Here is a 16,083-nt window from a genome sequence, read left to right as displayed (position 1 = left end):
AGGCCTGTGAAATGAATGGTGATATAATTAACATAACGTTTGAATTTTATATAGAATATGTAATAAAATACTTGGTAGGTTTTTAAAAAGTAATCAGGAAAGTAGTATTTTTATGATAAGAGTACATCAGAAAACCACTGGTTTGATGAAAACCCGAGCAGATTTCAAGAGACCCTCATCTAAATCATTGCTACTCACAGTGTGCCCTTTAGTCCAGTAGCATTGATGTCACCTGGGAGACTTCCAGCCTCATAAGAGACCAGTGGCTTTCAACTGACGTGCCACCAGAATTTTTAAAACATGTAATACCTATTTAGTTGGAGGCACTGACCTCTTTTCCCTTAGATTGTCAAGTAAAAAAATGACAACAGCCCACACAACAATAGCCCTCTGGTATGAATGAATTTTTATTCATAATACCTTTTTTTTGTCAGATCAGAAAAAAACAGATTTTTTGGTGTGCTACAGAATTTTAGTAATTTGTTTATGTGTGCCATGAGATGAAAAAGGCTGAAAATTGCTGTCAATAATGGAATGAAAATTTGTACTTTAGCAAGATCCTCAGGTATTTATTTGTATGATCACTCAAGTTTAAGAAAATAAAAAGTTCTGACCTTTAAGTGTGCTCAATGAAAGCTTTAAAAAGTTGCAGACTGGTGCAACTACTATGGAAAACAGTATGAAATTTCCTGAGAAAACTAAAAATGGATCTACCTTTTGACCCAGCAATTCCACTGCTAGGATTATATCCTAAGAACCCTGAAACACCAACTCAAAAGAACCTATGTGCCCCAATGTTCATAGCAGCACAATTTACAATAGCCAAGTGTTGGAAGCAACCCAAGTGCCCATCAGTAAATGAATGGATCAAAACACTATGGTACATTTACACAATGGAATACTACAGAGAAGAGAGGAAGAAGGAGCCCCTACCCTTTGCTACAGCATGGATGGAACTGGACAGCATTATGCTAAGTGAAGTAATCCAGGGGGTGAGAGACAAATACCATATGATCTCACCATTAACAGGAACCTAATCAACAAAATGAACAAGCAAGCAAAATATAGCCAAAGACATTGAAATTGAGAACAGGCTGGCAGTGATCAGAGGGGAGAGGGGAGAGGAAATATGGGGGAAAAGGGTGAAGGGTTTACAGGAACAATTATAAAGATCATATGGACAATAAGAAGAGGGGGGTGGAAATGCGGGAAAGAGGCAGCGAGGGCTGTGGTGGTAGGGAGGGGTGGGGGGGAAGGCAGAAAACTGTACTTGAACAACAATAAAAAAAGAAAAGAAAAGAAAAAAGTTACTTTTGTAACTCCTCTATCTTTTTAAAGAACAATGTAATACTTTGGATAAAGTAAGAAAAATTAAGGATGATGCAGTTGTGATTGCTTATTGCAATATTGCAGCCATCTTCCACCTTTTTCATCTTACAGCACACATAAACTACTAAATTTATGCGGCACACCAAAAAATATATTTTGACTGATGTGAAAAAATGCTATAATTTTGATTCATTTACACTGAACAGCCATTGTTGTGTTGGCTGCTGTCATTTCTTTCTTTTTAATTGGACACTCTAAAGGAAAAGAAGTCAGTGCCCCTGACTAAATAGTCAGGCATTGCATGCTTTAAAAACTCTTGTGGTACACTGGCTGAAAATCATTGGACTGTTGCATTGTCCTTCTAGGCAATTACATTATTCTTACATGTTCCTATATTTTTTATTAGCATAAATTGAAATGGTTGATGAATATTAATGATGTAATTACTAGGTTGGTTAAATAACAAAATGTTTTAAGATACAGAAAATAATAAGATCACTAAGATGTATAGTGTATCTTAGATTTACAGAAGAGCTCATTGGACTCAGAGTTAATTGCAAGATAGAATGAGTTTTATTCTATTTTAAAAATAAAAATATATAAACAGTTTTTTTCTTTGTTCTTTGGAAGGATGAAACTTCTAAAACAGAAACGGAAAAAATAAAATTGGGTCCAGTAGATCCTGATGATACACTGAGTGTTGAGTGTTAAGGATCTTTAAAAATAATATATTTGAAGCCAGATCACATATATTAAAATATAGCTAGGGGCGCAATAAATATGAAATAAGTATCGAGTGAGTACTGTGAAGGATTAGAATGAGTTTCATTAATCAATACAATAAATACTAATCCCCCATTATGTGCCAAGCATTGTTCCCAGAATTGAAGATAAAATGACCTATTAGAGTTGTTGTTTTAGTAGAAGACCCAGATAATAAATTAACTAGCCAGTGAGAAATTGTGTAATAATAAGTGCTATAAGGAAGATACAGGGTGTTTAAGGAAACGGAGAATCATTCTGCACCACAGACCAGGATACCACGAAGCAGATGTTTTCTTCTCCTTTATAATTAGGCCCATGAGAGGTGAATCAGGGAAACAGGTTAGCAGTTGACGTTTGACCAGACACTGAATAAAATGAGATAGAGAGCCATGTGGGAGAACTGGAACATAAAACTGCAGTAGTATTTTCTGTTCTAAAACAAACCTTTCACCTCCTTGAGTGAAACTGTCCTATAGTGTCAGTGTTACCCAGAATGCAAATAAAGTCAGCCCCTATTTTCTTTGTCAGCTTAGTGTCCTGACATGTACTACAGCACAAGAAGTATGAGCATGAGCTCTCCAGAGGCCCTTTTTCTGCTATCCCAGCTATGAAACCTTTCAATCTGAAGGTATAAAAAACACTGATTAACTTGCTGTTGAACTTAGTTCAAGTTTCACACAACAGTGCCACTGGAGTTTGCAGCGCCAATTTTCACATCTGTAAACTGGGAACAAATCCAACTTACAAAGCAATTGTAAAAATCATAGCAAATGTATAGTAAATACCTGGCACATATTATTTAGATAAACAGGAACTATTCATTTTGTATGAGCAGAAAACTTTTTCCTCCTTCCCTTCTAGGGGGAACTTTTTCCTCTTTCCCTTTCTTTGTCTGTCCTAATAATTAAATTACATGTGACAGATTAACATGAGAAAAACAAATTTAATTTTCCATGGGAGCACCATAAAAATATGAGACTCAAAGTTAGGTGTCCAAAGCAGGCAGCTTTAATACATTTTAGACAAGAAAACAATTCATTTGTGAAGACCTGACAACACAAAGGGGGTTTGGGCTTGTGGTAATAAATTGGTGAAGAAGTAACAAGGTTTATTTATACAGTCCTCTTGGCCCTAAATTCTCTATCTCTGGTGAAAAGGTTGCCTTCTACCATTCTAGTAGTATAGGAAGAGATTTATTTCCTGCTTTCAGGGGGAGAAAGGAGGGTCAGAGTGTCCTTTGTCTGCCTACTGCTTCTTAAGTAATTATAACTCCAAAAGTGGCATATTCTGCTTGTCAATTTATGTCTTAAGATGTGGTAGCCAAGTATAAGTGTTCCCCCGGATTCTTCAATACCTTAGTTTCAGTCTTATGAAAAATACTCCCTAAAACATAACAATTTAGAGTTTCTATAAATAAATAAGAATTTCTACCTATTCCTTATCCTCTGCCTAATTTAGTCTATTGATCCCTCCAGAGTATAGCAGTTGGAGGCTGAGATGTTGAGTGGGTAGACCTCTCAAAGGCAGTTAGGGTTATCAGTGTAAAATATGCATAGGTACACATTGTGTGAAGTCAGCTTCATGAAAGCCAAATAATTTCTTTATGTCCACTTTCAGCCATCCTCTGTCTAAACTTTCTAGTTGTGTTCACACAGCTGGAAAGAGCCCCTCGGGAGTCTGCCAAAAGAGCTTTAAATAGCAGACATGCATCCTGAGCCCTGGTAATAGCTTGGAAGACTCATTGTGGTATGGCACTGGAGCTAGTCTGTGTCCCTTGCACCTGAGAGGAGATTCTATACTGAGAATTGTCTCTCAGTCTATATAACTCAGCCTTCACCCTGAGGTTCCTGTGAAATTTTAAGAGGTGATATCCGGTTAGTCTGAAATAGGACATATTCCAGAGCTGGTCAGATCCCATTTCCTGACCTGCTGTCATTGAGCACTTCAGATTTAGTTTACTCTGAAATATAATTTTTAAAAATAAAGATAAGGATTTGAATACTATGTCTTCTTCCAAACTTAACAATTTTGTCATCTTAAAGACTTTTTATCATTTTAAAAAGCGGTGAAAAACAGAGTTGGTGGTGGGAAAGAACTTCTGATTGAATAAGTATTTTTAAAATGGTCTATAAAACTATACCAACAAAATAAGACAAACACCAAGATATTGAGTCACTGAATTTTTTTATTTCTTCCACTTTAAAAAAAATTATTGTTGTTCAAGTACAGTTATCTCCATTTTCCCCATACAACCCTCCACCCCACCCATCCCCACCTCCCACCCTCAATCCTAACCCCCTTTGGCTTTGTCCGTGTGTCCTTTATGCATGATCATTGACTACCCTCTTTTTCCCCGCTTCATTATCCCCTCTTCCCTCCCCTCTGGTTACTGTCAGTTTGTTCTTTATTTCAATGTCTTTGGTTATATTTTGCTTGCTTGTTTTGTTGATTAGGTTCCTGTTAAAGGTGAGATCATATGGTATTTGTCTTTCACCACCTGGCTTATTTCACTTAGCATAATGCTCTCCAGTTCCATCCATGCTGTAGTGAAGGGTAGGAGCTCCTTCTTTCTTCCTGCTGCGTAATATTCCATTGTGTAAATGTACCATAGTTTTTTGATCCATTTATTTATTGTTGGACACTTAAGTTGCTTCCAGCACTTGGCTATTGTAAATTGTGCTGCTGTGAACATTGTGGTGCACAGGTTCTTAATCCTAGCACCTAGCACCATTGTGGTGCTTCGGGTTCTTAATCCTAGCAGTGGAATTGCTGGGTCAAAAGGCATTTTCATTTTTAGTTTTCTGAGAAAATTTCATACTATTTTCCACAGTGGCTGCACCAGTCTGCATTCCCACCAACAGAACACTAGGATTCTCTTTTCTCCTCATCTTCTTCAGCACTTGTTTGTTGATTTGTTTATGGTGGCCATTCTCACTGTTATGAAGTGGTAACTCATTGTGCTTTGAATTTGCATCTGTCTGATGGGTAGCAATGCTGAGCATCTTTTCATATGTCTCTGGGCCCTCTGTATGTCCTCCTTGGAGAATTGTCTGTTCAGATCCTTTGCCCATTTTTTAATTAGGTTATTTATCTTCCTAGAGTGGAGTCATGTGAGTTCTTTATATATTTTGGAGATCAAACCCTTGTCCGAGGTATCATTTGCAAATATATTTTGCCACATAGTTGGATCCCTTTTCATTTTGCTAATCTTTTTTTTAGCTGTGAAGAAGCTTTTCATTTTGATGAAGTCCCATTTGTTTATTTTTTTTCCTTTATGTCTCTTGCTCTAGGAGACATATCAGTGAAAATATTGCTGCATGGAATATCTGAGATTTTCCTGCCTATGTTCTCCTCTAAGACTTTTATGCCATTGCAACTTATATTTAAGTCTTTTATCCATCTTGAGTTTCTTTTTATGTATTGTGTAACTTGGTGGTTGAGTTTCATGTAGCTGTCCAGATCTCCCAACACCATTTGTTGAAGAGGCTATTTTTACTTCATTTTATGCTTCTGCCCCCTTTGTCAAATATTAATTGCCAAAGAGACTTGGGTTTATACCTGGGCTCTCTATTCTGTTCCACTGATGTATGTGTCTGTTCTTAAGCCAGTACCAGACTGTTTTGATTAGTGTGGCCTTGTAATATAGTTTGATATAAGATATTGTTATCCTTTGTAATTTGTTCTTCTTTCTCAAATTTGCTGCAACTATTCGGGGTCATTTATGGTTCCATATAAATTTTTTAAATGTTTGTTCTATATCTGTGAAAATATCATTGGTATTTTAATAGGGATTGCATTGAATCTATAAATTGCTTTGGGTAGTATGATATTTTGATGATGTTAAATACTCAAATCCATGAACACAGAATATGCTTCCATTTGTTTCTGTTTGCTTAATTTCTTTCTTTAGTGTTGTGTAACTTTCTGAGTACAGGTCTGTTACCTCTTTGGTTAAGTTTATTCCTAGGTACTTTATTTTTCTTACTGCTATATCAAATGGGATTTTTTTCTTGATTCTGTTTCTGATATTTCATTGTTGGTGTACAAAAATGCCTTTGATTTCTGAATATTGACTTTGTATTCACTGTTTTGCCAATTCATTGATTAGGTCAAGCAGTTTTTTGGTGGAGTCTATAGTATTTTCTGTGTATACTATCCTGTCATCTATAAACAATGACAGTTTTGCTTCCTTCTTTCCAATTTGGATGCCTTTTATTTCTTTTTCTTTTCTGATCTCTGTGGCTAAGACTTCCAATACCATGTTGAATAGAAGAGGTACAAGCGGACATCTTTCTCTTGTTCCTGATCTTAGTGGGGAAGCTTTTAGTTTTTGCCCATTGAGTATGATGTTAGCTGTAAGTGTCTTGTATATGGCCTTTATTATGTTGAAGACTGCTCCCTCTATTCCCACTTTACTGAGTGTTTTTATCATAAATAGGTGCTGTACCTTATCAAATGCTTTTTCTGCATCTGTTGATGTGATCATGTGATTTTTGTCTTTCATTTTGTTTATGTGATGTATTGTGTTTATTGAATTGCGAATATTGTACCATCCTTGCATCCCTGGGATGAATCCCACTTGATCATAGTGTATGATCTCTTTGATGTATTTCTGGATGTGGTTTGCCAATATTTTGTTGAGAATTTTGGCATATGTGTTCATCAGTGACACTGCCCTGAAGTTTTCTTTCTTTGTTGTGTCTTTTATCTGGTTTGGGGATTAGGGTGATGCTGACTTCACCAAAAGAGTTTGGGAGTCTTCCATCTTCTTGGATTTCTTGGAATACTCTTTGAAGAACAGGGGTTAGTTCTTCCTTAAATGTTTTGTAAAATTCTCCTGTCAAACCACCCATTCCAGGGCTTTTGTGTGTTGGCCGTTTTTTTATTACTGCTTCAATTTCATTAGCTGTTATTGGTCTGTTTGGGCTTTCTGCTCCTTCTTCATTGAGTTTTGGAAGATTATATTTTTCTAGAAATTTGTCCATTTCCCCTAGGTTTTCAAATTTGTTGACATACAGTTGTTTGTAGTAATTTCTTACAATCCTTTGTATTTTTGTGATATTAGTTGTGATATCTCCTCTTTCATTTCAGATTGTGTTTGAGTCCTCTCTCTTTTTTCTTGATGAGTCTGCTTAAAGGCTTGTCGATATTGTTTATGTTTTCAGAGAACCAGCTCCTGGATTTATTGATCCTTTGAATTATTCTTTCAGTCTCTATGTCTTTTAATTCTGCTCCGATCTTGGTCATTCCCTTCCTACTACTTACTTTGGGCTTGCTTTGTTGTTCCTCCAGTCTGTAGATGTAGGGAAATGGTTTATTTGAAATGTTTCTATCTTTTTTAGGTAGGCCTTTATCGCTATGAACTTTCTTCTCAGTACTGCCTTCTCTCTGTCCCATAAGTTTTAGACTATTGTGTTCATTTTCATTTGTTTCCAGAAACTTTTTTAGTTCTTCTTTGATTTCATTATTAACCCATTCATTGTTTAATAGCATGCTCTTCAATCTCCATGAATTTGAATGTTTGTGAGTTATTTCCTTGAGATTGGTTTCTAGTTTCAGGCCCTCGTGGTCTGAGAAAATGCCTGATTTTATTTTCTTGAATTTGTTGAGGCTTTTTTTTTGTGTCCTGTCATGTGGTCTATCTTTGAAAATGTTCTATGTGCATTTGAAAAGAATGTGTATTTTGCTTCTTTGGGGTGAAAGGTTCTATATATATCAGTTACGTCCATTTGATCTAGGGCATTGTTCAATGCCACAATATCCTTATTGATATTTTGTTTGGAAGATCTATCATTTTTGACAGTGGGGTGTTAAAATCCCCTAGTATAAGTGTGTTGCTGTTGGTATCTTTCTTGAAGTCCTCCAAGATTTTCCTTCTATATTTGGGTGCTCCTTTGTTGGGTTCATATATGATTATAATGTTTATGTCTTCCTGATGGATTCTTCCCTTGAGTATTATGAAGTGTTCTTCTGTGTCTCTTTTTGTGATCTTTCTTCTGAAATCTATTTTGTCTGATATAAGTATTGCTACCCTGTTTTTTTTTTCTGTCCATTTACTTGGAATATTTTTTCCCAACACTTTACTTTCAGTCCATGTAGGTCTTTTGTTTTAAGGTGCATCTCTTGTAGGCAGCGTATGTGTGCGTCATGATTTCTTATCCATTCAACTATTCTCTATCTTTTGATTGGAGCATTTAATTCATTTACATTTAAGGTTATTATTGATAGGTACTTATCATTGTCATTTTACCCCCTTTCTACCTGTGTTCCTCTCTTTTTCTTCCTGTTCTTAAAGCAGTCTCTTTAGCATCTCTTGAATAGTTGGTTTGGAGGAGGTGTATTATTTGAGCCTTATTTTGTCTGGGAAGCTCCTTATTTGGCCTTCCATTTTAATTGAGAGCCTTGCTGCATAAAGTAGTCTCAGTTGCAGTCCTTTGGTTTTAATTACTTGGAATATTTCTTGCCATTCTCTTCTGGCTTGGAGTGTTTCCATTGAGAAGTCAGCTGCTAGCCTTATCAGAGCTCCCTTGTATGTTACTTCCTGTTTCTCCTTTGTTGCCTTTAAGATTCTCTCTTTGCCTTTGAATTTTGCCACTTTAATTACAATGTGTCTTGGAGTGGGCTTCTTTGGGTTTTTCTTGTTTGGGACCCTCTGTGCTTCCTGGATTTGCATGACTTTTTCTCTCATCAAATTAAGGAAGTTTTCCATCATTACTTTTTTCAAACAGGTTTTTTATCCCTTGCTCTTCTTCTTCTTCTGGTATCCTATTATGTTGATATTACTCTGTTTCTTGTTGTCCTGCAGTTCCCTTAACACCTCTTCATTCTTTCTGAGTCTCTTCCTTTTTTTGTTCTTTCTGGGTGTTTTTTTCTACCTTGTCCAGCTCACTGATTCGATCCTCTACTTCATCTACCCTGCTTTTGATTCCTTATACTGTGTTCTTCAATTCAGAAATTGTATTCTTCATTTCCTCTTGGCACTTATTGATAGTTTCTATGTCCTTTATCATGTCGATATAGTTTGCAGTAAGTTCCTCATAGTTTCCCTGTAGCTTTTGGTAATTCTCACTGAGCTCACTGAGTTTCCCTTATAAGCATGTTTTGAACTCAATATCTGATAGCTTAGTAGCCTCTATTTCATTTAGCATGCTCTCTGAGGATTCCAACTTTCCTTTAGATTGGTGGGGGGAGTTGTTTCTTTGTCTTCCCATTATTTGTAAGACCCTTCTTGTTTGCTTCTGCTTCTTAAATTAATCTATTTTCATACCCTGATTTTGTTGTGTGAACTTCTATGGTAAGAGACCTGAGATTCAGTAGAGAATCAAGTGGAGCATCCCTTGAAGGATTCAGATCCTTGAACTCCTGAATCCTCTCCTGAACTTAATGCTCTTAGGGTGCCCTGTATGGCTCTCTGGATGTAATTGGGTTTTGATTGTTGTTGGGTCATTCTTTTTTGGGGGTCCTTCCCTCCAGCTGGTTGACTGAGGGTCACTCCACCTACCACGTCTTGTATGCTGCCAGAAGAAAACCATAAAGCCCAGGAAACAAACCCACATCTGCAAAAATAGGTTTCTCCCCACAATCCCACTATCAATAGCAAATGAACCAGTATTAATAAGGGCATAAAGAGATCAAGGCTATAGAGGAAAGGAGAGAAAAAAACTATAGTATAAAATCTAGTGACTTAATATACACAAACTTGATGGACAAGAACCAAATGTTAAAGAACTATGCAGGAAAGAAAATATCGCAAATCATGGAGAGGACCACAGTGGATTTCATCTCAGTAACCTCTAGTATTTACCCCTGTTTTTTCTTTGCGGATCTGCCTCTGGTGATGTCAGATGTTCATCCTGTCTAATCTTAGGGAGCCTGCTCCAAGACTGCAAGGGATCTACTGTCTCTGGCTGTCTCCTTCAGTTCTTAATCTAGTCACTCTGCACTCAGCAGTCAGGCTTAAGCACCACAGAGTCTCTCCTGGGATCAGTGCTACTGTTTCCCCTCAAACTGCTCCTGCTCTGAGGGGAGTGGTCTGCCTGAGCAGGAGGATGGCTACTGCCACAGGGGGGATGACTTAGCTCTGTGTTCCCAGTGTCTACTCTCTCAGCTCTCTCCCTAAAGCTTCTGTCCTCAGTTTCTCCTCAGGCATCTCTAGCCTACTCTGCCCCCACCTTTGCTGGAGCCCAGGGTAAGTGGCTGTAGCTGAAAATTTGTGTGTTGGCCCTTTAAACAGCTCTTTAAATCTCCAGCCATCTGTCTCTGGCAGAGAGTAACCCTGTCTCTTTCTGCCGCTGATTGTTATCTGTGTACTTTTTGGGCTCTTATGCTCTAGGCTGGGCCTCCCAGCTTAGGCTTTAGACCCCACACTTCTCAGGGGTATCCAACCAGCTGCTTAATTATCCCTCCGGTGCTGCTGCCTGTGGGTGCCCAGCCAGCCTTCTTGAGTCTCCACCATACTCCTTACCAGTCAGTTAATGCTGAAGCTGATTCTTCTGTCTGTCTGAGGTTATAAGTCTTTCCTCTCTCGCTATTATTCAGTTGTTTGTTCTGGGTGATTTCCCCACAATTTAGTTGTAATTCCTGATTGGCCCTGGGAGGAAGTTAGAGTGGCTTCCATTCACTCCTCTGTCATCTAGCTGTCTCCTCAAGTCATTGGATTTTTTTAATGCCCATGGTAGATAAATACTAAAAACAATAAAAAGCTTAACACATAAATAAAGGAAAAAATGCCAAAGAGGAATGAGGGAATAAGAGAGGAAAGGAAGGATGCAGGGAAAGTGAAAATAAGAAGGGAATGTGGAATGAAGGAAGAAAATGGAGGGAGGAAGGAAAGAAAGGAGTGGAAGAAGGCAAGAAAGGAAACAAGGAAAGTAACAGGAGAAAAACGAGAGTAAGGAAAAAGGGGGAAGGGGGGAAAAAGGGAAATCAGGAGTCCTCTCAGTTAAAGATCGGAGAAAGCACAGTCAGAGTTTTTGTGGTGGGGTTTTTTTAATCATGGTGCCAAGTTTCTGAATGCAAGACTATTCTCGCTAAAGAAAATCTTGAGTTATCAAGGTGTTCAGGGTGAGGCCATTCCCACAGTGATCATGAGTTTGCACCTTGAAGAACAGACCAGGAAATTCTCCCCTACTAAATGCCCCTGCTTGATGTTGAGCTCCAACTAGTGTAGTTAGAGCTGGGTGGAAGTCCCAATCAGCATCATGGTGGAAAAAGCCTAGGTGTGTCCTTCATAGCTGTTTCCCAAGTATTCTCTGAGGCAACAGTGCATGGTGGTCCAATCTACCAATGTTGTAAGTTGCATGTTACATGTCCAGTAGAAGAAGGAGCAGGTGCAAGACATCATCTAGGTATTATGAATCACTGCTCCTGGGTAAGGATGAACATGCTGTGAGAGGTGATGATCACAGTTGCAGCTGATGTGATGAGGAGGGTGAAGGCTAGCTTGCTCTGAGTTATGATTCTTCAATTAGTTAGATCTATTTCTGGTGCTCTTGATTCTTTTCTGTAAACACTAATTTTCATATGGAATTATTTCCCTTTGGCATGAAAAACATCTTTTTCATACTTTGTAGTATAGTTCTGCTAGCTATAAGTCCTTTCATTATACATATATGAAAATCCCCTTATTTCACCCCCATTTTTTAAGGATATTCTGTTCCCCTCCCCTGAAGACACCAAGCAACCATAATTTGCTTTCTGTCACAGACAGATTTACATTTTCTAGAATTTTTTATAAATGGAAACATATGATGCGTATTTCTTTTTTTGCTGTTTAGCTTCTTTAATGCAGCATCATAATTTTGACATTCATGTGAATAAATAATTCACTCCACCATATTGCTGAGTAGCATTTCATTGTGCGGCTATACCACAACTTGTTTATCCATTCACTTTTTTTTAGAGAGATAGAGAAAGGGAGAGAGAAAGAAAGAGAGGGAGGCAAACATCAATTGTTTGCCTCTTGTATACACCACAGACTGAACTCTCAGCCTAGGCACATGCCCTGACAGGGAATCAAGCCAGCACCTTTTGCTTTTCAGGACGATGCCCAGCCAACTGAATCACACTGCTCATGGCTATCCACTCACCTTTTGATGGGTAATTAGGAGGTTTCCATTTTTAGCTATTATACATAAAGCTGCCATGAATATTTGTGTACAAGTCTTTGCATGAGTAGAAGCTTTATTTTCACTTTGGTGAATATGTGGAAGTGGCATGCTTAATCTTAGTTGAATGTTTGTTTTTACTAAACTGATAAACTGTTTTCCAATGTGATTATACATTTTACATTATCATCAGATGTGGTAGGCATTTAGGGATACACAACTAAATAAGGTCCAACTTGCTCACAGTATTTCTGTCCTTCAGCTATTGCTATAAATAGTCGCAAATTGAATTCAAAGTCATGGAATGTGGACTTTACTAAGTGGGCAAGGAGAACACTTATGTTGAACAACACTTATGAACAACACTTAAGTTGTTCTAGAAGTGGGCTCAGAGAATTGTTGTTTGGCAGAGAATTCTTTGGCCTGTGGCTCTTGGAACATGGCCTGGAGTGGGGAAGCTGTGGTCATAGGCAGGCATTTCCCTTGGCTCAAAGGATTTTTTTCCCTGTATGGAGGGATATGGCCAAAGGATGACCAGAGTAGGGCCTTCTACTGTACAGAGTTGAGAAAAGCATCCAGCCCAGGTGTAAGGTCAGTACTGCTCCCCTGTCTTCTGATCTGTTCAAATTCTAACCACCTTAACCATCTGAAAAATCATGTTAAGTCATCACTCCTACTGTATGACTTCCATCATTGTGTCAGTTCTGTGTATCTCTTTCTTCCCAATTGTTTTCTCTCTGCCTTTGTATCTATCACTTTCCTGATTTGTCTGTAAGCTTTTGAAGTAACCACTGCATCCCTTTTTTTTCTTCATATGTCCAATAAAGTACTATGTACAAAATAGCTGTTCAAAGATGCTGGTTGAATGAAGTACCGCAGGTCATTTGTTGGTTTCCATAGCTCCTAGGTTATGGTATTAGTCTTGAGAAATTGTCCAGTGCACTTTTGCATTTACACATATACAACCCAGCGTACAGCTATAACTTATTACCCAAGCTCTTCTTCATCACTTTTTCTTAAGCAGTCATCCTTAGTTGACTAACACTACTCAAACTCTGTACTTACGTTTTAATAATCCAGGGTAAATTTTGATATTCTGATTTCATCTCATCATTGTCTTTTTAGATTATATCCTTACTAACTGTATTAAGTAACCCAGAAACAAAAAAGTAATTTTTTCCAGGTTTCTGATTTTCTTAGTATTGGCTTTATTTCTGTCCTGTAGGTCACTAGAGACCCTGTCCATAAACATTTCCTAAGTCATGTCTCAGTGTATTCGTATATGTTGATCTTCTCCCTCAAATGCTCTTTCTTTTCTTTTCTGTCTGCCCTAGAATCTTTCAAAACTCAGTGACAGCAGCAGTTCTTCCTGGGAGGCTTCTCTTTTTAAGAGATCTAAATTAAATTTCCTACCTCTATGTTCTTTTTATTTATTTCATGTGTACCACATAATGACTTAATATTTTTACACATTGCAAAATGATCACTATAATAAATCTAGGTATATACACAGCTATAATTTTGTGTGTGTGTGATGAGAATTTTTAGGATCTACTCTTAGCAACTTGCAAATATTCCATGCAATATTATCTATTGTCACCCTACTATATATCTTCATGACTTATTTATTTTATAACTGGAAGTTGGTACTTTTAGGGCCACCTTCACCCATTACACCCACCCCTACACTCCACCTCTGGTAACTACCAACCTGTTCTCTGCTGCTGAGTTAGTTTGTGCTTTTTTTTTATTCCATATATAAATAAGATCATATGATATTTGTTTTTCTATGATTTATTTATTCACTTAGCATAATGCCCTCAAGGTTTATTCATGTTGTCAAAATGGCAACATTTCTTCTTTTTTTAATGGCTGAATGATAGTTCCTTCCTCAGTGTTTTTACAGCACATCCCTGTAAACCTCTCTCAACATATTTAAGATACTATGTAATTATCATTTGCTTTTCTATATCCTATGTGAAGATAAGGACATGTCTCATTTGACTTAGTATTTCACAATCAAACTTGGTGCTGGCACACAGTAGTACTTAGATAATTGGTCAGTGAGTCAGTACTTAATGACTGAAATAATGGAACGTCCCTTCTTATTTCTTTCTTTCATTCTCTGCTTTCTCTTCATGTCTTCCCCTTACTTTACTTTTGTTTCTGCTCTTCTACTGTGACTACATTTTTACAAGATTATAGAAATAATATAATGTCTGTGACCTTTAATTAGTGTTCTTAGATCTACAAATGTTAGAAAATGGATTTTGAACCTTAGCAAATGAACTGGAAAAGTTTAAACATTTGCGAGGGGGTGTGGCAATGAAAGAGAGATTTCATTGGTATTTGTTTTGAGGGTAGGTACATCAGTGACGTTAACATATTTTGTTCAAAAATGAGAGATCTAGACAGACCTGCTCTATTCTAATGGCAACAAAAACCACAGTCTATCACACTGAGATGTTAGGGTAACTGACCTTTCTCAAGTCTGGAGGTTTCCTGAGATGCCCTTCATAGAAACCAAAGATTAAAACACTGTTTAAAAACTTCTAAGCTTTGTTTATCCCAGATACCTTTTATAGCAATATTGTGAAATAATAAAGTTCCTAATACACTGGACAGCAGTGGTAGGTACTGATATGTGTTAGTCTCTAATCATTTTCCTCCTTCCTAAAGTTCCCAAAGATCTAAGTTTCCTTGAAATTTCTGTCAGGATCAAAGTCACCAATAAGTAATAGGTCTAAATGGTGTGTGCCAGCCAGTCCCCAAGGACGTAGACCTTCTCTTCAAATGACAGTCAATTAATTCTCCTCTTTGGCACTTAACCTTTTCTTTGAGAATACAGTGCTTTGACTGTACTACAGGTATTGACTGTAGAGAAGGTTCTATAGGAACTTCTGAGGGCCACTATACTCAACTCACACCTAGGTAGGGACCAGTCCATGGGCCCAAAATCCTCATCAAAGATCCCTTTCCTTGGAACATTGGGGAGTTCTGTCTCTTCTTCGCTTTGCTTGAGGAGGTATTCTAGACTTTTTTAGAGGAGTAGGGATACCTTAGCAGGTATTTTGAGAAGTATAATTGCAGACTAGCATGAATAGGAGCTAAATCAAGAGCCAGAAACCAGTTTATCAACCATAAGATTCTTAGCAGAAATTCTCCATTCCCAATCTGAATTCCGTTGAAGTGGCAATATTAATCTGATGTTTCTTGTGATGCTATTTACTGTACTATTAAATAGATGTTAGTATAAAAGTTTTGAAAGAAACAGTATAAAGGTAGTGGAAAATAGCTATAATGCTTAATTTCCTTCATTGAAAAACAAGTCCCCTTTAAAGCTTTAGATTTAGTTAAGTGAAATACAGTTCAGCTGTATTTTCACTTAATAATTACATTACATCCTGTAAATATAGACTTCTCTGTTCCATGCACACTTCTGTTAACTGCAACAATAGACGTTACTTATGGAAATGCTTATACCTCTAAGCATTTTAGAAGGAAATGGAAATGAGGTCAATAACCCTTTGATGTTTAAATGTACCAACCCTGTTTTTCTGAATTACTCTTGCCTAAGGAAATGAAAACGGAATTGTTTGCTTCCAAATCTTCAGAAGCTTGTTAGAAAGAGGCTACATTTACTAGCTCTCTTTGCAGTCGAAAGTCTTTGAACTGAGGACCCTTAGAGATTCTATCAACTGCATATTGTAGATAGTGGTTTGTTTTGAGAATTTTCCCCCAAAAAAACCCTTTAATCATTTTTCTTTATCTTTTCAGGAGCATCTAAAGGCTTTTGACAATGAAATCAATGTTTTTTTGGACAATATGTTTGGACCTCGAGGTGAGTGAACTACTTGAGAACTTAATGTGGAAGGAACACAGT

General features: G+C 37.4%; 1 protein-coding gene across 1 annotated transcript in view; it reads left to right on the top strand.

Moving 5' to 3' along the window:
- The window catches only part of ELOVL2 (ELOVL fatty acid elongase 2), an 84,206-nt gene that overhangs the window by 42,094 nt on the left and 26,029 nt on the right, over window positions 1–16,083 (top strand). Inside the window, exon 2 of the mRNA XM_045847199.1 lies at window positions 15,978–16,041. Coding sequence (XP_045703155.1) covers window positions 15,978–16,041 — 64 coding nt within the window. The remainder of the gene's footprint in view (window positions 1–15,977; window positions 16,042–16,083) is intronic.

Source organism: Phyllostomus hastatus, unplaced genomic scaffold, assembly GCF_019186645.2.
Source record: "Phyllostomus hastatus isolate PE091 unplaced genomic scaffold, TTU_PhHast_1.1 phas_contig_524, whole genome shotgun sequence".
Taxonomy (NCBI): Eukaryota; Metazoa; Chordata; class Mammalia; order Chiroptera; family Phyllostomidae; genus Phyllostomus; species Phyllostomus hastatus.
Note: the sequence above shows the minus strand (reverse complement) of the source record. Positions and strands in the feature narration are given on the sequence as shown.